Source organism: Acinonyx jubatus, chromosome A1 (assembly GCF_027475565.1).
Source record: "Acinonyx jubatus isolate Ajub_Pintada_27869175 chromosome A1, VMU_Ajub_asm_v1.0, whole genome shotgun sequence".
NCBI lineage: Eukaryota > Metazoa > Chordata > Mammalia > Carnivora > Felidae > Acinonyx > Acinonyx jubatus.
This window is the reverse complement of record NC_069380.1, coordinates 115,649,661-115,665,349: the sequence shown is the minus strand read 5'-3', so window position 1 is coordinate 115,665,349 and position 15,689 is coordinate 115,649,661. Positions and strand designations below refer to the sequence as shown.

The following is a 15,689-nucleotide window of genomic DNA, read 5'->3' as shown; positions in this document are numbered from 1 at the left end:
ATTTTAATTTTTGATAAACCCAAATTGTTCTACAAGTTGAGTTTCTCATCAAAGCTCTTCCGCATAGACAGCCCATATTATCTGGAGCCAAATGACTTTAGAAATCTGAACCCATTTGTCTCTGATATTCTGGTCAGAAACCTCTCACATTAATAGTTCTGCAACTAAGTCCCAATGACGTTGATATCCCCCACATACTCAAAAAATGGCCTTATGAGAAGTAGTCCACTGAAGGTTCCCTGTTAGTCCTCCACAACAGGAGCAGAAAACTGAGAGTGGAAGATGGCTGAGTCAACTCAGTGATCAAGAGGATAGAGAACCTGTCAGCTGAGTAGACTTATGTGGAGGTTCAGGGAATGACAGGTCAGGCTGGGATAGGTCCTAGACCATGTCAAATGGAGGTGGCTTATAGTCCTTAATAACAGCAACAGCTTGTGCCTGGCTGTGCCTGTCACTTAGGAGCCTAGTAGTTATGCTTCAGTGCTCCATACTTCGACATGTAAACATCAAGTACTGTGAAGCTTTGAATCATTGATAAAATAGTCCTGAGTTTTAACTCAAGTTACATCCAGGCTACCACCTTGTTTTATGTGGCACCAGCTCAATGCATAATATAAGATAGTTTTGCAGCAAGTTTTTCTGGCCATCCAGCAAGTATGTGTGTCATCCAGGACTACCATGTGCAGCAGTGTCATATATATTAATAAAGACTATGATTTTTTTCCTGTAGGTAAACCCTATGTATCAATTACTTCAGCTACAACTCAATTTTCCTCAAAATCAGTTTGTTTACTCTGAAGATTGAAAAGTAAAAAATGTCTCCATTAGCTCCCAAGTCTACAGCTGTAACAGACACCAAGATAAACAAGAGGCAGAGGGTGACACTCCCTGCGATTTTGCTTCATGGAGCAAATGCACAGTAGGACCACCTACTCTGTAGTAGGGAGAGCGGGACCAAATCAAACACATCATTAGGTGTTGGTCTCAAACTTCTATGTCTGACAAAGTTGAGCTAAGCTTCTTAATTAAGGCTTGGGTTTGTAGAACCTGGGACTGGAATCACCTTGAGACTCCTTTTTCCTCCCTTCGATAAGGCTACCAAAACCAGTACTGGTGTGAGTGAAACCTCCAGTAGGAGAGGAGTGATCAGTAAAGTATCACCAAGCATATGAGGAAGACTAACAATGTGAAAAATGCACTCAACAGATAAAAGAATGTATACATAACAAACACAGATTCAGAACAATATGGAAAGAACTTAAGATTAAAAGACATTTAATGTCCTTAATGTCTTTAATGTCCATAACAAGCTGTTATGAAAACTTATCAAATGGAAATTTTGAAAAGAAAAAAAAACTATAGTTTTTGTTTCAGTATATTGGGTGAATCTCAGGCTGAGACCGAGAAAGTACCAGAACATCGGGATAAAGGTAAAAAATCTAAAACAGAGTAAAGAAGGGGCTCTTGGCTGGCTCAGTTGGTAGAGCATGTGACTTTGATCTTGGGGTATGAGCTTAAGCCCCATAGTGGGAATAGCAATTACTTTAAAAAAATAAAATAAAGAAGTTTACAGATAAAAAATGGCAACTATACTGAGTTCATACTTTTAAGCAACAGTGTTGAATACCAAAGAACAGAAGGAAAATGAGTTTAGATTTAAATATCTATGTTCAACCAAACTATTGGCTAAGAAGAGAACTATTAGACATAAAAGTATAGATTTCTAGCTTTAAAATATACAGCAAACTACCCTAAGAAGCAAGTATAAATAGAGAATAAAAGTAGTGACATGTACAGAAAAACTTGCATTTAAAAAAAAAAGTCCTCATTTACAAGGAAGCCATATTTAAGGATTAAGAAAGAGTTCTAAAAAGTATGGTAACTTACTTCATTAGTTTTAATGAGTGATACTTGAATATAGTTTAGTTTTTTAACAAACCTACATAAAAGTTTTAAGTTCATTGTCATTTCTTTGCTTTTAAGTGTTAAAAACTAGATTGTGAATGTCAAGGAAATATTTAAGTTATTTATGAATTTATGTTTTCAGAGAGGTAAAAGAATGTACACTATCTAGAATTACATTTTGAAAATACATTAATGATTGGCTACTTTAAAGTTTATTCAAAGACTTTCAGATCTTGCAAATTTCACTTAATTTTTATACCACGAGGACTAACCAGAGTTCAAGAGAATAATCGATTAGAGGCTAGTGAATTTAAATACAGATTTCAGGAAGTTAATTTGGTAAACAGAAGGTCTGGGAAGTTGACAGTGCTTTTATAAATTACTTTCATTTCATTTCTTCTTTATTGCTGAAATCAAAGATGTGAGCAAGTGCATCTGGAACCCAACTGGAGATCAGTACATTGTTTTACAATTCTCTGAGTTTCCAGAAATCTCCACACAAGTGAAGGAAGACAACTAAATAATATATTGGTTCTATGAAAATTGGCATTATCAATCCCCAGCCCTTTCTGAATGTAGCTAGTTCTTTTGAAATTCAGTGTACAGATAAGTTCCAAGTAAATGAGCTCTTGAAAAATTCATTGATTTCTCAAATATTTTTTAAAAATTACTCATTCAGCAAAAGTTATTCAAGCATCTACTATGTGTGAGGCATAATGCCATGTGTTGGAGATACAAGTCTGAATAAAACAGAAACAGATTCTACTGTCAAGTTCCTTAAAGTCTAGTAAGGTTATTTAGTATATTTGGGCAGAGGAGCCATTTTAATTTCTCTTACTTTTTGAAAATTAGAATATTAGAGATCAATTTGGAAATAATTCACAGTAATGAACTTACTAGTCCTCACAGAAGACTACTAAAAATTATCATTAACATAGAAGGTCATTGCTTTTACCTTGTACCAGACTTTCAGTATGGGAATTCCAAAAAGTGGCCACAATAGATAGTACTATACATATGGTACCTTCTCTGTCCTGTACTTAATATCCGGATAAAGAAGTTTTTGAAAATTGTCTTTAAATAAAAGGGAAAAACTTTCCAACAGCACAGAAAAGAAATCAACTTTGAAACAAGAGTAAGGTGTAATTGTTTCTAATCTTCAAATTTAGTCTAGAAGATCTTTTCTGGCTTTACTAAATTCTGTTCACTCAACAATAGGTGAATTCAATGGATCTACCAAGTTACTAACAGCGTCTGTTCTTCTATCTTCTGGGTCTAAATGAGTGCTCAGCATATAGCTCCTCCAACTTTAGTCCCAGATCATATACCATATTGGCCAAAAAAAGAACTGCTTTCTATACTTTCCACAATGGAATAGTAGCTCTGATACTACCTAGGACTAAGTCAGCCAAACAGAGAAGACTTGGTCACAATTCTTTGATCTTTTCCTCTCTTAATGAAAATCCAGCCAATTTATGAAAAGAAGAAAAAAAAAAAGATCTAAACAGAAGAGCCAGATTAAAATATCTCTATAAAGTGCTTCATCAATGAAAGGAAATACTCTTTCCCCTGATTATTAATATTCATGCATTTGATCTCAGTTATGTAAAATGACACCATTTATAGCTGCACTTTAAAATATGACTGAAGGCATGTCAATCTTAAATTCTTCTTCTCTTTTGGGGATTTTCAAATTTGTTGAGAAACTTCAGTTTTCTCTCTTCTAGTCATAAGTATTCAATTCTTGGAAAGTTCTGTCCTTCTGGATGAGAAAATGCCTTCAAGAAGAAAACCAATTTTTTCCTAATCAACTTATTTAACTGGGGACTAAATATTTTATCACTTAAAAATAAGTTTTTCTCTTTCACTCAAAATAGCCATAAAATGTGACTTTGGTTGCTTCCAGATTTTATTCATAGTTATAGCTAATTTAGACTTTCACAATGATACCGCTCTTTTAGAAAATTTTCAATGTTTATTCACTTCTGAGAGAGAAAGAGAAAATGAATGAGTGGGGGAGGGGCAGAGAGAGAGGGAGACACAGAATATGAAGCAGGCTGGAGGTTCTGACCTATCAGCACAGGCCCTGATGCAAGGCTCAAACTCACAAACTGTGAGATTCATGACCTGAGTCAAATCAGTCATTCAACCAACTGGAGCCACCCAGGAGCCCCTTGCTCTGTCTTCTTTAGAACTACCTATTCTTGTATATCTTTTAATTACATTGTAGGTGGTAGAATGCTAGTGTGGATGGACAGTCCTCAGAAGGACCATCTATAATCCTGGGTCATGTCAGGTTGAAATCAGGAGAAGAGAACGAAGACAAAAAACAAAAATTACATATATATGTATGTATACATATATATAATAAAATTATGTAATTTTATAAAATATAGTAAAATTATATAATATACATATATGTATATATTATAATTTTTGTTATAGATTTCCCTCATATATCACCATCTAAATGCCAAGTAGATATTAATTTTAAAAGTAGGATTGGATAGGACACTACTTTTACATAAAGCATTTAGAGATCATACATGTACGTGCTTTCTTGAAATTATTAAAAAACGACTCTTAGGTTGATAATTTCTCTCAGAATTTACACACTAAATTGTCATAGCATCAGATGCCCCACTAAACAACATTTTCATGCAAAATGTAAAAGCACAATCTGTTTTTCAAAATGCTGTGACTTTATTTTTTTTCTTCAGTCTTCATGAGAATATTCTAGCCAAATCCAAGAGTAATTTGCCTTATAGTCTGTATTTTGTGTGCATTTATGACAACGTAAATGTAAAAATATTGAAATATTAATTGCAAATGTCAAAACATAAAATGAACTAAATGTATTGTCCCTAAAAACATGCTGTACCTTGAAGAAGGTACAGCTTAGAGAAAACACATTTTAATCTATCCACAAACTTCATTAACTACAAAGCTGCTTTAAGTATATATAAAGAACATTATCTGACTGTATTCAACAGGGTAAATTACAAGATTACTGTTTTGGAACTCTATCTACATTGCTTCGGATAGAGAATTTGAGATAGTTCCTTAAAGTAAACTTGTTTGAAATCACCATTAAAAGATAATGAATCTATTTTTGCTCACCTATTAGAAAAAGAAAAGAGGCATTAAGACTGCATTACTAAGACAGGAAGCAGATAAAAGAGAATACACAAGGATTAACAAAACCCACAAAGTAAAATCAATAAAGACAATATTACATCAACTAAAGATTCTTGATTATAAAGAAAACAATCAGAGCCAAACAATTACTTTTTGACCTAAACTATCATTAAAATTGGAGCTTTGCTTTAGTCTCACTCAGTGTCTTGAACCAGACCATTGGTAATAATCGGTTTGAGGAACTTGAACTCACTGGTCCCCGATCCTCCCGTCAGACACACCTCGTACTGGTAGCTCTGGGACAGCGTCCCCGTGCCGCTGACATCCACCAGGTGGCCCGGAAAGTGGCCCTCGGGCCCCGAGCAGCGACCCGCAGACGCCCCCCGGCTCCGCCTGCACAGCCGCACCGCCACGAACACCAGCACCGAGAACAGGAAGAGCGACGACACGGACGCCAAGGCGACGACCAAGTAGACGGTGAGCGGGTCGGCCCGCGCCTCGGCCGCCGCCACCTCCGGGAGCGGCAGGTAAGGCTGCGAGAAGCCGTCCACCAGCAGCACGTGCAGCGTGACGCTGGCCGAGCGCGGCGGCTCGCCATTGTCCCTGACCAGCACCACCAGCCTGTGCTTGACGGCGTCGCGCTCGCTCAGCAGCCGGGCCGTGCGCACCTCGCCGTTGTGCGCCCACACGCCGAACAGCCCGGGCTCCGTGGCCTTGAGCAGCTGGTACGACAGCCAGGCGTTCTGGCCCGAGTCGCCGTCCACCGCCACCACCTTGGTCACCAGGTAGCCCGCCTCGGCCGCCCTGGGCACCAGCTCGGTGCAGGGCGCAGAGCCGTTCTGCGGCGGGTACAGCACGAAGGGCGCGTTGTCGTTGTCGTCCAGCACCAGCACGCGCACCCGCGCCTGGCTGCTGAGCGCGGGCGAGCCGCGGTCGGCCGCGCGCACGCCGAACTCGAACGCCTGCAGCGCCTCGTAATCCAGGGACCTGAGCGCGAACAGCTGCCCGTTGTCCGCGTTGATGGACACCAGGGAGGCCAGGGGCAGCTGCGGGTCCGCGGGCGGCAGCAGCGAGTAGGTGACCTGGGCGTTGGCGCCCGAGTCCCTGTCCGTGGCGCTCACGCTGCCGATGTGCAGGGCGGGGCTGTTGTTTTCGTGGACGCGCAGGGTGTAGGTGGTTTGGCTGAAGGCGGGGGCGTTGTCGTTGACGTCGGAGACCGTCACGGTTATGTTGTGCTGCGTTTTCAGCCTGGGGGTCCCCAAGTCGGTGACGGTGATGGTGATGTTGTACTCGGATTTGGTCTCTCGGTCCAGAGGTGTGTTTGTCAGTAGGGTGTAAAAATTCTCAACAGAGGGTTTAAGGATGAAGGGGAGACTGTCCTCGATGGAACACATAATTCTTCCATTTTCTCCAGAGTCTAGATCAGAAACACTGAAAACAGCCACCACAGTCTCTGGAGAGTTCTCAGGGATAGGGCTGGTAATTGAGGACAGTGTCAGTTCTGGTGGGTTGTCGTTCACATCAACCACCTGAACTATCACTGTTGTTTTTCCTGAAAGGCCTCCGCCATCTTTGGCTTCTATGTCCAGTTCATAAGTATTCATCTCCTCAAAATTCAAATATTTGACTAGCTGGATATCACCAGTAATTGGATTTAGCTTAAAAGTTTTACGAATTTCTTCAGAAGCATGAAAAAATGCATATGATACTGTCCCAAAATTTCCTGTATCTAAATCAGTAGCTGAGACAGTGACAACAACAGAGTTAAGGGGGTTGTTCTCTAGAATCTGAACCTCGTAGAGTGTCTGTGTAAATTCTGGGGCATTGTCGTTTATGTCTAAGACGAGGATGTGGATCTTGGCGATCCCAGACCGGTGTGGAGAGCCGCCATCCAGCGCGGTAAGAGTCAAAATGAACTCTGGCTGCTCCTCACGGTCCAGAGATTTGTCCAGCACTAGTTGTGGGTACTTTCTTCCATCCCTACGACTGCGTGTGAGAACGTGGAAATGGGAATTAGGAGTGATCGTATAGTTTTGGAGACTGTTTCTTCCCACATCCAAGTCCTCAGCATTTCCCAAAGGAATCATGGTTCCTGGTGGCGTGTTTTCCAAGAGTTTCAGCTGCATTTCATTTTCAAAGAATACCGGAGAATGGTCATTTACATCTATGACGTGAAGCTCATTTGTAATAAACTGCAAAGGGTTTTGCAGTAATATCTGAAAATGTAGTATACATGGCTCCGTGGGGCCGCATAGCTCTTCCCGGTCCAATTTCTCACGCAGGTGCAAATCGCCAGTTTGATGGTTAAGCTGAAAATGCTGTTTGTTTCCTTTAGACACAACTTGTGCACCCCTCACAGCCAGTTCCCCTTCCCCAAGCCCTAGATCATTTGCTATGTTGGCTATTAAAAAGCCCCTCTCTGTTTCCTCAACCACAGAGTAGCGTCTTGACTCAGACCCAGCCAGAGACCCACCCAGAAAAACAAACAGAAACAGGACTTGCCTTTGTCTAAGAAAGCGCTCCCCTCTGGCCTCCGTTGTTCTTTCGGCCATGTTCTTCCTGGAAATATTGCCAAGCTAAGCCTCTGGCAGTGCTAGGAAACGCAGTCTTTTGCCTTCCAATCTTCGAAGAAGGCCTAGCGAATAATTCTTTCCAGGGCTCAGTTCTGGTTGCTTAAAAATCTGTCCAGGCTCACAACCCCTAGTTTACGGCACTGGATCTGTGCCTTACGCAGTGCGCACAGTTCCTGTGGTTTAATTCGCCTTCTTAGACAACAGTGCCACCATGCGTTCGCTGGCAGTTTAAAAATCTCCGGAGAAGGTGTTTTGTTCGGGCCAGAGGGGGGTGGGTGTTGTTTCGATATTTTAATCGCTTATTCCCCTTATCAAACCCATATGACGCTGTTGGAGGAGGTTCTTGTGTTATATCAGTGAAACTAACACAACCGAGGTAAATGAAATGTGCTGTTATCTAAAAAACAATCCCACTGTCTCTGGTGGAGTCCTCATTTACATGATTTTGATTATTTATATGATTTCGCTGCTAGGGCTACTCCGCCTGCCCTTCTGCAATTATTACACGTAAACCTTAAAAGATTGTTTTTTAAATTATGACATGCTTCATATCCTATTTGCGTTTTTCTCTTATTTTCCAGAGTTTGTATAATGCGCATCAGTTGCATTTATACTCAGAAAAAAATACTATAAAAAGATTATCTCATGCAAGGTGACAAAAAATGATAATAGATCATGTCAGGGGATATTATCCAGAGACCACAAATGCCTAATTTCTATCAAATTTTCACAATCACTCAAGGAACACAGATTTCTCCTTTTTATAATTACTGGTTTCATCTATATTAACTGTACAACTGTATTTCATCTGTGGAAATAGCTATTTGTTGAGTTTGTAGAAGTTAAGCATCTAGTGGTAGCAGGACAGACTGTGTCTATATATCTTATATGGTTTTCAATCTAAGGGGGTAAACAGACTTTAAATATATGTTCAAACAAACAAATATAACAGTTTGTGCTATATAGGAAATGTACTGAGTGCATGAAAGTATGCAATAGGGGACCTGACCTAATGAGTTGGGGGGTGAAAAAGTTTTGTCAAAGTTGTGCCATTTAGTCTGGAACATGAAGGATGTTTTCTAGGTTTGGGATGCCTGGGTGGCTCAGTGGGTTAAGCATCTGTCTCGATTTCTGCTCCGGTCATGATCTCATCATGGTTAGTGGGACTGAATTGGGCTCTGTACCTACAGTGGAGGGCCTGCTTGGAATTCTCTCTCTCTCTCTGCCCTTCTCCCACTCATGCTTTCTCTCCCTCTTTCTCAATAAATAAATAAATAAACATTCGAAAAGAGATGTTTGCCAGGCTAAAACTGTAAAATGGGAAGAACCCATAAATGAAAAACTGATATGTAAAGGCCATGCAATAGTAAAGTATAGCTATTCTAGATAATAAAAGGACAGTGCACCTAAAACTTAGTGTCTCAAGATTAAGTGGGAAGAGAAGGATGGAGAAATAAACTGAGGGCAAATAATGGGTGACTGGATTTTATTCTAAGAATAAAACAAAGATATTGCAAGGTTTTAAGCAGAGAAATGAAACAATGCAAATATCACGTGTTCAATCTAGCATCTTCACAATAATTAGGAATGCTACATGAAGGATCCTCTATTAGGTTTACTCTTAATATTAGTAACGCTAAAAATAACAGCGATTGTACTTCTATATCTTTGTATTACCTTAGTCATGATAGAAATAGCTGTTATCCTTTTGACAGGACAGAAATTATGTGACTTGTCCAAGATTCTACAGGTAACAAGTTGGGTGATCAGAGAATTTTGATAGTAAGATAGTGCTCTACATTGCTAATCTCAATAGGACACCTTTAAAATTCATATTATAATTTTAATAGTATAGCTCATTCAAATAAACATAATATACAATAATTTAAAGACAGATTGAAGAACATTAAGAATTAAAAATGTGTTTTAATGTATGGATCAGAAATTGAACTACAACAAATAAAGTTGGATGAATTAGGGAATTATACACTGAAATTTAAATTATAAAATAAAAAAAAACAGTTTCTCCATATGTATTCCTTAAGCTAGAAGGCAGGAGAGGAGACTCCAATTAAGCAGAAAGGGAAAAGCAAAAATATGTTGAAGGAGAGAGACAGGGGACTGAAACTGCATATTGTTTGAATAACAGTGATCATCGGTTCAATTAGTAAACAAAAATTATATATGTAATTCCTTAAACATCAGAGAGCATTTAATGCCAGCAAAATTTTGTCCTATGAGTATCTTAGTGTCTTTAAATATCAAAATATCACAGGTGAAGAAAAGACACTTTTTCCTTTCAATCATTAAAAAATTTTGTTAAGAACCTATAATCTTCCAGTTACTACACTAGTCATGCAATGAAAGGGCAGCTAGTGAGACACATACTCAAGCACATAAAAAGAAAAAAGCTTTGGGGCACCTGGGTGGCTCAGTTGGTTAAGCTTCCAACTCTTGATTTCAGCTCAGGTTGTCATCTCACGGTTAGTGGGTTCAAGCCCCAGAACCGGCTTTTATCTGATAGCCTGCTTGGAATTCTCTCTCCTCTCTTTCTGCCCCTCCCCCCATCACACATGCATTCTCTCTCTCTCTCTCAAAATAAATAAACTTAAAAAAAGAAAAGAGCTTTGAAAACCCTAGGAAACTGAACAGGGAAAAATAGTGGTGCAAAAAAAAAAAAAAAAAAAAAAAAGAAGAAGAACACAAAATAATGGCCAGACCAAGATAAATCTTTTCCTCACAGGCTTATTCCCAAAGGAATTATAAACAATCCAAAATTTTTGAAACATGCAATGCCAAACTACATTTGAAGTTTCTAAAATTTGGTGAAGGACAAAGACATGTTTATTTCCTCATATCTTTTGGATTTTAAGGACTTGCTCAAAGTTAATAGATGTTTGTAATTGCTAAAACTAATATTTTAAAGGGGGAATTGATGTGAAAAGTTTAAAGAAAAAAATTTTAATAGAAAGCATTAAGAATTACATGGCTTTGAAAACGACTGGACATATGCTACTTATTTAACTACATTTGAGAATATTAGTGGTTGATTTATTGAGCATTTTAATATGAACGGTTTGTAGAATCCAACAGTCCAGGTTGTCACAATCTCAAAGGAATCATAACTTCCATTTAAGGATACTTTAAGGAAATACATATTTAGAAAAATGTGAGACATTGCTTTAGTGTTCATGAACATATATATGTTAAAAGTTTTAGCCAATGTGAGTGAAGAGAATTAAAGTTATACTAGTTTAAGAGAATATAAAAAACACAAATATTCTGGAAAAAGAATAAGCTTATGTAGTGATTGCAAACATTTAAAAAATGTTTTAAATTTTAAGTTCTGCAGAGTAACCTAGGAACTGTGGAAGGTGAATTTGGAAAAAGATGCTCTAACTTAAAAATTAAAGACTTCAGAAAATACAAAGTTTACTTTCATACTTTAAGTTGAATTAAGTTACAGTGAGACTAATCAACAAAAAGAAAAAGAAATCTGCATTCCTTACACCACAAACGAAGGCATTTAGAAACACCAGTAACATGCACTGAATTGGAATACGATAGCTACACACCAAATAAAAAGAACCCAAGTGCGCAAGGCAGTACAAAAAGACTTTACACAAATTAACGGAGACTAGGCTCAGTAGACCCTTATTAATACTTAACTGAATTTAAAGCTATTCCTGAAACTGGGGTTTGCTTCATGAACCCTCTCCTCACCAAGACCAAGGAAATTGGGGAGAATCGGCTTGAGGAACTTAAATTCGTCGGTCCCAGATCCTCCCGTCAGACACACCTCGTACTGGTAGCTCTGGGACAGCGTCCCCGTGCCGCTGACATCCACCAGGTGGCCCGGAAAGTGGCCCTCGGGCCCCGAGCAGCGACCCGCAGACGCCCCCCGGCTCCGCCTGCACAGCCGCACCGCCACGAACACCAGCACCGAGAACAGGAAGAGCGACGACACGGACGCCAAGGCGACTACCAAGTAGACGGTGAGCGGGTCGGCCCGCGCCTCGGCCGCCGCCACCTCCGGGAGCGGCAGGTAAGGCTGCGAGAAGCCGTCCACCAGCAGCACGTGCAGCGTGACGCTGGCCGAGCGCGGCGGCTCGCCATTGTCCCTGACCAGCACCACCAGCCTGTGCTTGACGGCGTCGCGCTCGCTCAGCAGCCGGGCCGTGCGCACCTCGCCGTTGTGCGCCCACACGCCGAACAGCCCGGGCTCCGTGGCCTTGAGCAGCTGGTACGACAGCCAGGCGTTCTGGCCCGAGTCGCCGTCCACCGCCACCACCTTGGTCACCAGGTAGCCCGCCTCGGCCGCCCTGGGCACCAGCTCGGTGCAGGGCGCAGAGCCGTTCTGCGGCGGGTACAGCACGAAGGGCGCGTTGTCGTTGTCGTCCAGCACCAGCACGCGCACCCGCGCCTGGCTGCTGAGCGCGGGCGAGCCGCGGTCGGCCGCGCGCACGCCGAACTCGAACGCCTGCAGCGCCTCGTAATCCAGGGACCTGAGCGCGAACAGCTGCCCGTTGTCCGCGTTGATGGACACCAGGGAGGCCAGGGGCAGCTGCGGGTCCGCGGGCGGCAGCAGCGAGTAGGTGACCTGGGCGTTGGCGCCCGAGTCCCTGTCCGTGGCGCTCACGCTGCCGATGTGCAGGGCGGGGCTGTTGTTTTCGTGGACGCGCAGGGTGTAGGTGGTTTGGCTGAAGGCGGGGGCGTTGTCGTTGACGTCGGAGACCGTCACGGTTATGTTGTGCTGCGTTTTCAGCCTGGGGGTTCCCAAGTCGGTGACGGTGATGGTGATGTTGTACTCGGATTTGGTCTCTCGGTCCAGAGGTGTGTTTGTCAGTAGGGTGTAAAAATTCTCAACAGAAGGTTTAAGGAAGAAAGGAAGATCATCTTCAATGGAGCAAACCATTCTTCCATTGTCTCCCGAGTCAGGATCTGAAACACTGAGTACAGCAATTATGGTCTCATGCAAGTTTTCTGGGATGTGATCGATAAGTGTTGACATAGTCAGTTCCGGAGGGTTGTCATTCAAATCCATCACTTGGACAAACACCATGCAACTTCCAGATAGGCCTCCACCATCTGTCGCCTGAATATTTAATGTATAACTCTGAATGGATTCGAAATCCAGTTTCTGTGTTAAAATGAGTTCTCCTGACTTTGCATTTATTTGAAAAGTTTTGCGAATATCTTCAGAGGCTTGGGAAAATACATAAGATATTTCTCCATAGGTTCCAATGTCCAAATCTCTAGCAGAGACTACGGCAACCTGGAATCCAATGGGACTGTTTTCCAGAACTTGCACCTCATAGAGCAGCTTTGCAAACTCGGGCGCGTTATCATTGATGTCTAAAACTTCAATGCGGACCAGGGCAGTGCCAGACCTGGGTGGAGTCCCGCCGTCCAGCGCAGTGAGAGTTAACCTGATCTCAGCCTGTTCCTCTCGATCCAGCGATTTGTCCAGCACCAGCTGTGGTAATATGCCGTCGGAACTGTCTTGTAATTTAAGATGGAAGTGGGAATTTGGACTGACCGTGTAACTTTGGAGACTGTTGCTTCCCACATCTAAGTCCTGGGCACGTTCTATTAGGAAAGTAGTTCCGGGAGTGATACTTTCTGAAATTTTCAGAAGTATTTCTTTGTCTAGGAAAACTGGGGAATGATCATTTATATCTCTAATCCATAGCTCGGCCTGAAAAAACTGCAAGGGATTTTCCAATAATACCTGGAAAGGTAGCACACAGGGCTCGGCAAGGCCGCACAGCTCCTCCCGGTCCAGTTTCTCGTTTAACAACAAATTCCCTGTCTGCCTATCAAAGTGCAAACGCGTTTTTTTCCCTTTGGAAACAACCCGAGCCCCCCGCGCAGCTAGGTCATTTACCTCCAGCCCCAGGTCTTTTAACAAATTGGCCACAAAGGAGCCACTCTCCATTTCCTCAGCCACTGAGTACTGCTTAGGCTTGGAAGCAACCTGAGCTATGCCCAGCAAAACAAAGAATATCAAGACTTGCCTTTGTTTTAGAAAGCGTTCTTTTCCCTCTCCGGCCTCCATCGCCTTCCGGTCTCCCAGCAAACTTGACCCAGCTTCACCTCGAGTTGTCGCTCTTATCTCCCAGTATCTCGTAGACGGTGGGAGAAATGGAGACGCCTAGGGCCCTGATTTCCCGGAGCAACCACCTTAGAATGCCTCCCCTTCCTGCTTGTTTCTTCACCGGAGCATTTGGCTCAAGGAGCGCCGGCTGGTAGCTCTCTTCGTTCTACTTATAATGCTGCAGCGCCACCCAGCGTCCTTCCCGAGTGTTTAGTTTATCCAAAACAGGAAGAAAATCCTAATCCTTTCTTTCAAGACAGATGGCCATTTAAAGGGAGTATTTTCAAGTAATATCTCAAAGTCTTATCTGCGTCTCCAAAGGCTTTTTCATTGCATCCATAACAACCACGGCAAGCACTGACAAATTTCCGTTCCAGTTTTCTCACAGATCGAAGGGGTTCTTTTTAAATGAGAAAAAAAAAATCGACTTCGGAAACTGGAAGGGAATAACTTCAGTCCCAGGAGGAAACAAGGCTTTGAGTAGGCAGTTCCCAGTTTTATTTAGAAGTTGGGCATGTATGCATCTCGGTGGTGTTTAGGTTACCATCCTCACACCCCAAAGAAACCAAAAACTATAGAAACCCAGGACAAGCACAGTATTCAAATGAGAACAGTCTCTTAGGACGATGAAATATTCCTCTTACTCCTCTTTCTCTGGGGACCACTTTCAATTCACATTTCCCTGAAATTTGATGCATTTGGGCCACATGAAAATCTCCAAAAGTAGTCGGAAAATGTCTTCATGTTAATGTATTAATATTTTTATTTTCTTTTTTTAATGTGGTTTTTTTTTTTTTTTTTTTTGAGAGAGAGAGAGAGCACTCGAGCAGGGGAGGGGCAGAGAGAGGAAGCCACGAACCCAAAGCAGGCTTCAGGCTCTGAGCTGTCAGCACAGAGCCCCATGCAGGGCTTGAACCCACAGACTGCAAGATCATGACCTGAGCCGGAGTCGGAGGCTTAACCGACTGACCCACCCAGATGCAGCAGGAGCATTTTTTACATAACCTCAAATCAGCTGTCACATCTAGCAATGCCAATAATTTCTTATCAAATAGTAGGTAGTGAATTTTTCTCAATTATCTTTTAAAATGTCTTTTTAGAGATAATTTGTTAAATCAGGTGCCAATCAAGATATATATGTTGCAATTTGTTGTTAGGTGTTTAAAGATTGTCTCTTTGTATTTAAAAAATGTTTATAAAAAGAAGTGTTATCAACCCAAAAAAGACATGTAGGAAATGTAAATGCATATCGCTTAGTGAAAGAAACTAGTCTGAAAAGGCACATACTCTATTTCTGCAACTACATGACATTCTGTAAAAGACAAAAGTAAAGATACATTAAGATTAGTGATTGCCAGAGGGAAGGAGAAGGAGGGGAATTAGGAGGTAAAACACGTGAGATCTGGGAGGCATTGAAACTTTTCTTTATGATACTGTAATGGTGAATACATGACATTAGGCATTTGTCAAAACCCATAAAACTACACAGAGTGAACCCGGATTTAAATTACAGACTTTAGTTAATAATAATGGGTCAATATTGATTCATCAATTATAATAAACCACACTAATGCAAGATATTAATAGAGAACACTGTGAGGGAGAGAAAGTGGGTATATGGGAACCTTTTGTATTATCTGCTCAATGTGCTGTAAAACCTAAAACTTCTCTAGAATATTGAGTCTACTAATTAAATATTTGTATTGAGAAATGTTTCAAATACATAGAAAATTTAAGAGAATTATACAAACATAATTCTAACCTCCATCCAAATTTAAAACTTATTTTTACCATATTTATTCTGTCTACATATTTTTTATCTTTATATATAAAATATATACACACAAATACCCCCTTTTTTGCTTACCCATTTGAAAGTAATTTGAAGACATAATACTTCACCTCTATATATTTCAGCAGGCATCTCCTAAGTATAAAGTCATTATCCTACATAATTATAATCCTATTAGCACATT

At 41.2% G+C, this 15,689-nt stretch overlaps 2 protein-coding genes across 2 annotated transcripts; both read right to left on the bottom strand.

Moving 5' to 3' along the window:
- Positions 1 to 1,308: 1,308 nt before the first annotated feature.
- On the bottom strand, positions 1,309 to 11,153 carry LOC128315493 (protocadherin beta-3). Its single transcript, XM_053222158.1, has one exon. The coding sequence runs from the start codon at positions 7,593 to 7,595 to the stop codon at positions 5,238 to 5,240; it is 2,358 nt and encodes a 785-aa protein (XP_053078133.1). The 5' UTR covers positions 7,596 to 11,153; the 3' UTR covers positions 1,309 to 5,237.
- On the bottom strand, positions 11,153 to 14,921 carry PCDHB2 (protocadherin beta 2). Its single transcript, XM_027052962.2, has one exon. It carries the CDS (start codon positions 13,672 to 13,674, stop codon positions 11,281 to 11,283), a length of 2,394 nt encoding a protein of 797 aa, XP_026908763.2. The 5' UTR covers positions 13,675 to 14,921; the 3' UTR covers positions 11,153 to 11,280.
- Positions 14,922 to 15,689: the final 768 nt, after the last annotated feature.